Consider the following 8,404-nt stretch of genomic DNA (forward strand, 5'->3'; position numbering starts at 1 on the left):
AATTTAAGGCCTGCTTTGCACCAAACCAACCCGATTACATGGCCGGTCGTGACGTGCGTCGGGAACAGGTCGGGGGCGAGGTCGGTTGGACTCCGAATGGTTCCGTGGTGTCCCGATGCCGTCCATTCAAGATTGGCGTTCGTTTGGGCCCGATTCGACATAGAAAATCGGCGAGTGCCGTCGCCTTGCATATTGACCAATCTGAATTGGTGGAGTGCTAGGACCTCTGACGTAGCGAATCAGTGAGTGCACCGAAGAAAACCGGAAGTGGACGATGGTAAACATACTTTACGCCAATTGCCAGTATCTTGTTATTATTTAGCTGATAAATTTATAAAAAAAAATTTGGAAGAATTCAGCGACTGATTTGGAAAATCAAAAGAGGTCCGCCATTGTTTTTAACATTTTTCTTCTTCTTCTAGTTGCGTCGATAGCCTTTCCCCTCAGTTTGCGACCACCTCTTCAGGGAGAAGAAATTGAAACTGTGTCGGCAACCACCCCGTTGCCAAGTATAAATAATTTTCCGGCGCTTCCTGTTGAACGTCACATTGACGCGTACAGGTCGGGAACGCGAGTAATATAAGAGCTTTATTGTTTGCTATAGGCCTGGACTATTCAGGGGATTTCCCATGATGCCACGAGTCATCTCTCTCTCTCTCTCATATCAATGCATTGCAATATATTTTTTTTTCCCAATTCAATATCGAATTCATTAAATCCTCTGAATCGATTCAAGCCCCTGGGCCCAGTCGGGGGTGGAGCAACACCTTTGTGTTGATTTGCATTGTACGGGGCAGAGTCCGCCACTTGACACAAATCAAAACATGGGCAACTGAAGCAACTTTAAAAGCAGTGTAAACCCGCGAACACAGGAAATAGACAAGAAGTAAGGTAGTAGCTAAGCTGTGCCAGGCAGGTACTAAAGTACTGCCCAATAACAACAATTTGCGCAACCACTTAAGGCCGCACACCAATGCCGATGCTCTGCAGCAACCCGCCAGCTAACCTGTGGCATTCAAAACAGCTCGACAATACTTCCCTTTGCAAACCTGGGCCGCAAACTCTGGCCCGCGCACAGAAGATAACAGAGTCTGTGGCCATCGTCATATGTAAGACCAACGACGGTTCATAGTGTGGTGAAAAACAGGGTTTTCTTACAAGAAGATGGGTATACACTACACGTGATCGACCGATACATCGGCCGGCCGATTTAACATCGCCTGATTTTTGCGTTTTTTAGCGTGTATCGGGCACTCGGCCGATGCGGGCCTGCTGCGTTCGCCGAGTCCGGGCATTATTTACCAGACAGACTCCGCAGGCAGCTTCGGTGTTGCTGGAGACGCTGCAGTCGGCCAACATGGCCCCTCCCCCAGCTACACAACGCTAAGTTTTAAACTGTTCCCAAAGCATTCTTTTACTGTTTTAGACTTAGCTTGAAATATTGCCATACACTTTGAAAGGTGACAAGTTGCTCCTCGTTCCATGGTGCTTGTCAGCGGTTTTATCTTAGCAACCACCTGGTAGGAGTTTTGGACGCTTGTGTCTTTCTCTCTCTCTCTCTACTGTGGGGAGCGGGGCGGCATGTCTTGCCATCGCGGCTGTATGTCATAGGCAACCCCCTCAAAGAAGACGCCTTAATGATTGGAGGGAGATCATGGTTCTTATACGCTAGTTGAATATTAATTCGTGTGTTACCGTTTATCATCGTAAGGCAACTTGTACCAGGAAGTGGCAGCAGTATGGCGTGAAGGTTTATCTTTTAGCACATTCTCTTTTTCCACAGAATCACCCAATACAGTGTCTTTGAACTCCTCTGTGGGCGTAAAGAGTTTTGATCTGATTTTAGACGAGATTATTTTTGGCTTACTGGCATGTCAATAGTGTGTGTGTCAGTATTTTATTTATGCTTAAATATTATTTTCAGAATTTATTCTCCACCTTTTTTGAATGATGTTAAATTTTGGAGGAGGAGCAAAAAGTTAGTATCGGCCTCCAAATATCGGGCCCAAGAAAATCGGCAGGTCCCGTATCGGTATCGGGCTAAGGCTGGTGAAAAAGAACAAAATCCGGTATCGGGCCATCAAGCCCTAACAAAAATCCGTATCGGTTTATTCACTAGTACATGACACAACTCGCAACCCACATACCCATTACTAACAGCGCAAACAATGGACGGAGAGTTGCCGTCCCGAAGCTTTTAAATTATCAACAGGTACTCTAATGAATTATTTGTGTAATTCTACTTATTACTGAATTGATATCGAAGCATTTAAATCAATATCGAATCAAATCGTGACCTAAAGAATCAAAATCGAATCAAATCGTGAGGTTCTTAACAATACCCAGAACCTACTGAAAAGTAGTAACTTCTGTTATGAATTGGCGCTATACAAATAAAATTGAATTGAATTATATTCAGGTGGTAAAAAAAAAAAAGGAGGAACGAAAGATAGAGGCCCTTCTTGACACAACAGCAGCATCCTTTCATGACCATGAAGAGGAGGGAGAGGTCAAGCAGCAGGAGGAGGAGGAGGAAAAAGAGGGAAGGAGGTGGTGCTTCTGAGTGGGAAGGAGGAAAAGGATGTAGCTGCTCCACCAACGCCCTCCTCTACTTCCCTCCCCTCCTTTTCCTCCAAAAACCAAAAACAAAGCTCACGGTTCCTGCTCTGGCGCTCTACCAACAGAATCCATCTGCCTCCCCCCTCCCCTCCTCCGGTCTTCCTTTTCCTGGACAAAACCCCTTTCAGCTGTGGTCCAGTTTAATTCCAACAGCTAAATCAGTACAACGTCTATACAAGTACATATTGTACTGTATATACAGATTAAATATTTATTAATATGTACTTATTTAAAACATCCTATGGGCAAATACAGGGACGTTTTGAGTGGTTGCAACAAATGGTCCATTTAATTACTTTACATTTACGTTATAGACAGCAGAAGCTATGTGAAGCATTCAAACTTTGAAACCAAAAAAGTGAAAACCACAAACTTACAAACAAACTCTTTGAACTCAGAAGATTAAACGTTGATATTAGGAAACATCTAAATGTAGATTTTGCAAATTAGAGTAATTGGACATTTTATATAGTTCACTGTATCATTCAAAACAGTTCTGTTTATTCAATTTCCAGACAATAATATAAGGACAGACACAGGAAAATATTTGTTTTCAATTTGGTTTTTATGTCTGTAGGGCTTTAAAAGGTCCAGTGTGTAACACTGAGGAGGATCTACTGGCATAAATGGAATATAACATTCATAGGTATGTTGTATGTTTTCATTACTGTGTAATCACTTGAATATCGGAATTGTTGTGTTGTTGTTACCTTACAAGTTTCACACATTTCATTGTTTCGGTTATGCAGGCCACAACTTTACTGTTTTGGTTCTTTCTGGTCTTTCTGCTCTCATAGTATTGTTTCTTCCTGATAGATCCTCCTAAATGTTAGACACCGGACCTTTAAAGTGCTCTACTTTAAGGTGTGTGTTATTTTGTCCATATAATGCCTTTATAGTATAGACTCAAACTCACCATAAAGAAAAAAACAGATCGCACAATGAAAGTAAATTTTTGAGCAAACAACAAACAGTTTAAGAGTGTGTTTCTCTCCCACCTCATTTATGAACTTGATGCAATCCAGGAACATGTAGTCTTGGTAATGCTCATTCACCACCCTCTCATCGATAAAGTGCCGAGGCTCCAGTGTTGGGTGATCTGAAGGGAGAATGAGCTGTAAGTGCACACTTTCACCACCAGGTGTCAACATTTACCTTTACATTAAGCTCCAAGCTCTTAAGAGGCACAGGGATGTGTACATTTATCAATGTCATGTGGGCTCCCTCTCAATTGTGAACTTTTCCCCTCTAACAGGATGAACACAACTACAGCACTGACCTTTAATTAGCATATAGAGGCGTCTTTTATTTCTCAATGAGTTGTCTTTCTTACAAGTGACAGTAGGAAAAGCACAGGTGTAAATAATAAAATTAATAATGGCTGAAATTCATTTCGCTGCTTCAGTTTCAGGGTCCTGGTGTGCTCATGCTGACTCTCTGTCATGGCTTACTGGGACACTTGTTAAAAAGGTGCAATAAGCGATTCTGGGAGAAAGATATGTCATTTTTGAGTCTCCCATCACAGATTACCAAGTGCAGCTTTAAATTAGCAGATTTTGGCTGAATGTTTTTGTACTTGTGATGTGATAGCCATGAATGTGAATGAGAATGTGACGCTAATGTAGTCCTATGGCAACTCTGTGGTGCTTGCATGCCTAACCTGTTTGGTGGAGTTAACCTGAACTCATCAACAATCATTCAGGCTGGCGTGAGAGCTGTCAATCAAACTAGTGCAGACCAACCACAACATTTTATGAGGTTTGTGATTTTAGCATAAATTCAAAAGCTAAATTATTATCAAATCCACCTGTGAACGATTGAGGAGGCTGTATCCTGATGTGTAAGCTGTAAGTAATGTATAGCCTATATTTATGCAAGATCATTTGGTAACCATGGTAACACATATGTGCGTCACCACATGTGTGGGTGCGGTGATTTTCCCTGATCAGAAAGTGAGTTAAATCAGAAGTGCACTGTGCTTGCATCTGTTAAAAAGTGAGTGAGTGTCTATCCCTGTAATATTATGGTACAAAATGCTTCTTTCTTGTCCCGTTTCTGCCTGCTGGTTACTATTTATATATGATAATGATACATGGTCTCCAGTTGCAGTCTGGATTACTAATGTTCCTAATCATGATGAGTTATTCCTTTGTGACAGCAGAGAAGATAAGCAAACACATCAGGCTCAGTAATGTGCTGCATGATCAGATTTTCCCCTTGTGTGCTGATGATACAGGATGACATCACCAAAAACGGCCCAATCAATGAGATAACTGTTAGTCCATATGACTTCTTATTTACTCCCAGGTTTGCTTGTAAGAAGTCAGTGTGAATGCAAAATGGAAACAATACATCTTTTTTTATTGGTCCAAATGAAACGGACTACAGGTGTGAAACTGACCATAGAAAGTCATCATAGTAGCAATAGTTTTGCATTTGTTTAAACTTGACTTTTTGAAAATGGGACTGGCTAAATTGTTTAAGTAGAAAAAGATTCTCCACCCTTGCCGGCCTTAACTGTTACCTGTTGTAGCTTGTTAGAACACTGTTAATTATGTCAGTTATAATTAAAACCGTGGCTCTTGTGGTTAGAAGATTGCACTCAAGATATAAAATAGATATAAAAACAATGACTCATTCTGTCCTTAAACTTTGACACATAGAGAAGTCTTTGATTGGATTGGTTTCCACCAACATGCACACAGCTGCTCACCATTTTGTTCCCCATTCTGACAGAGTAACATGAACATCAATACATGTCCCAATGATCAGCGCTGTCATGCTTGTTACCTCCACCAGGGTAAGGTAAGGTATGTTTTCTATGCCATTTGTTTATATGTCTGTCATGAAACATGGTGGAAAGGTGTAGCACAGGCTATGAGCGGATCCAAATCACAGGGTGGATTCACAAATTATTTTTTACTTTCATTAACACTGTGATCCAGGTGAGTTGTTATATATAGTTATATAGTTATATATAGTTATATATGTATAGATAGTTATACAGAGTAGTGGTGGCTGTCTTTGAATATGACTGTACTGCTGGCCTTGGTGGAGGTCTGTGCTCTCAGTGTGGCCTTCTAGTTTTTACAAAAGTGCTGTACCCGGGTTCTTACCTACAAACTGGGAGCTTCCCCAGATAAAGGGCAGAAACTGGAAGTCATCCAGTCCCCACACACCTTGGCTTCCAGCTGGCTCCATTCTGTAGGTCCTCTGCAGCTTCCGCATCACTGAGAGATACCTACCAAAAAAATAAAAAATAAAAATAAAAACACACACACACACACGTCACTCTCCCAAAAAGGAGAAATTACATTGTCTGTAAAATGTGCAAAAAAACGCCCTATCTAGAACCACTGTTTGGTTTGTCTGTTCAGGGCTACTGTAGAACATGGCGGATCAGTTTGAAGCACTGTGCGAACTGTACCATGGCTTTCGGGGGAGCGCACCTTTTCTACTGTCCTGGGGGGATAATTTTTTTGATTTTCTGATCTGAAGTTAATGATATTGGGCTATCATGCTTCAGTGGTGACGGCAAGAATAGCAGTATGTTTTTTAAATTGAATTAGTGATGAGTCATCCTCATGCACAAATCATACATCAATAGTAGCCTTTATGCATAATCCATGATTGATCCAGTACTGCTTAATATGAAGCAGACCACAGCATCAGAAACGGCTCACCTGTTAAAAACCTTAAAAACGATAGCCAGCTGATCGTCTACCCTGAGAGCTCCAACCTTACAGAGACAGCAGAGGAACACAGCAAAAGCAGCTTCGTGACCTGAGGAGATATAATACACACAGGTTAAAAGGTCTTCATCAACATGTGCAGACCTTTAATCTCCACTTCAATTCATCACTGAGTGCTCCTTTCTGGACTTCTACTTCTACTTCTGCTTTTAACTATTACTTTTAAACTTACTACTGCTTCTGTGTTACATTTAGTTTATACATTACTGATACTATTACTACGTTAACTTGTGCTTTATTCAGTGCTTTGTTAACAGGATGTTTGGCCTCCTCTGTTAAAGCTCCAGCAAATTGGTTTGATACCTTGACTCCTTGCGATGACTTCTGCCCCACACATCATTACAACCTAGTGTATTTACAAGACATTAGGATATACATATTGCAAAACATTACAATTTAAAACATTTTAAATCCGTCTTTAAAGCTAAGCAGTCAATGTCTTCTTACTTGTTAATGTAATAATGTCATTCTATGTAGCATTCTGGGAAATGAGTCTTATTTTTTGTCCAAAAAGAAAGATATATATATATATACATACATACATACACATACATACATACGTATATATCTCCTGACCCAGTACGAACCTTGCAGACCTCTGAGGTCGGCTGGTTCTGGATCACTGGCTGTTTCCAGAGTTCAAACTCAAACTTCAAACTAATTCTTAAATCCAACTCATTAATATTTTGCTCAATACAAGAAAATTTGATTACAGATAAAAATATTTGGCTTTTTTCTAGAAGGGCTGTTTCTGCAGTGTGTAGGACCAAAGCTCTGAATAAAGCCCATGTTTTACACAGTAATAGAGTTGCAGTGCATCACAGCGCCTCCCAGTGGCCAAAAATATGCTATTGTCTGTGTTTTGTATATCTGCAGTCTGATTGGCCTGCAGAAAAGACTGGGGTTAGGCAATATATCAAAAATATATATTTTTTTAATGTTTAGACAAATCCTAAAATGGTGTTAATGTTTAGTTTAAAGGGTTGTTCGACCAAAATTACCAACATTTTCTCACTCATCTCCAGAGGTTATGTGACCTATAAGTTTCTGGGGCTCACAGCATTGAACACTTTTTTAAAAATTCAACAGCAAAGTCCTTCCAGTGGGATGGAGGCAGAAATCTCAGGGAAAGAAAGAAAAGCTAGGTAACACTCATGCTACGTGAGACTATTTAACATTAAATCATAATCATCATCATCATCATCATCAATATCAATATCAATATCAATATCATCATCATCATCATCAGGCAGTTTGTTCCAGAGGGTGGGGCCCATAATGATTGAATAGACCTATAGCAGGATTTACTTCTGATCCTGGGTATGGTTAGGAGACGCAGTGAGCAGGTCAAATATGCATTTTAGGAGCTCCACCTTTAAGTGATTTGTAAATCATGAGCAGTATTTTAAATTTAATTTTGTATGTTATTGTTTCATAGACAGCCAGATCAGTCTGGAGTGGATCTCCTGTTTCTGACCTCCACCGCCTACCACAAGGATCTCAGTCCTGTTTTGGGCCATCCAGTGTCTAAAGGTATGGTGTGGTTTTAATGTTAGGATGAAAATGTGGCAGGCCCCTCCAATGTAACAATTAAATTCAACACAATATGCTCATTTTTTGCTTTCTTTTTTAAAACATTTTTAAGGACTGCCTCCAGGTATGTATTAAGACATATTCAAAGTCTGCTTGGAACAATATTGTGTCAACAAATAAAGTATACTTATTAAACACATAAGCTGCAGCAGGGTAACTTTTATAAAAATAACTTTGTCATATTCTGGACTAAAACTTACTATAGCCTGACAACCAAACAACAATCATTGTTCCCTGGCTCCCTAGTGTCTAATGGATTAACAGAATCAACCGGCATGAACGTAAAACCATCAGAAGCGGAGAAAAATAGAAAGACGGCTTTTGGGTTGGGTGAATTGAATAGTTGATTGCAGAAGTCTCATTCCCAGCTTGAATTTAGAAACCTGGAATGAACTCAACACAACCATCTTTCTCGGCTAAAATCTGATTTCCAAGAGCAC

At 40.3% G+C, this 8,404-nt stretch overlaps 1 protein-coding gene across 1 annotated transcript in view; it reads right to left on the minus strand.

Annotated features, from left to right (window-relative positions):
• ptpa (protein phosphatase 2 phosphatase activator) overlaps window positions 1-8,404 on the minus strand; it is a 23,744-nt gene that overhangs the window by 9,296 nt on the left and 6,044 nt on the right. The window contains exons 6-8 of the mRNA XM_035667593.1: window positions 6,303-6,402; window positions 5,736-5,860; window positions 3,618-3,718 (exon numbers count right to left, since the gene is read on the minus strand). Coding sequence (XP_035523486.1) covers window positions 3,618-3,718; window positions 5,736-5,860; window positions 6,303-6,402 — 326 coding nt within the window. The remainder of the gene's footprint in view (window positions 1-3,617; window positions 3,719-5,735; window positions 5,861-6,302; window positions 6,403-8,404) is intronic.

This window comes from Morone saxatilis, unplaced genomic scaffold, assembly GCF_004916995.1.
Source record: "Morone saxatilis isolate NCDOM2014 unplaced genomic scaffold, NCSU_SB_2.0 Contig21, whole genome shotgun sequence".
Classification (NCBI taxonomy): domain Eukaryota; kingdom Metazoa; phylum Chordata; class Actinopteri; family Moronidae; genus Morone; species Morone saxatilis.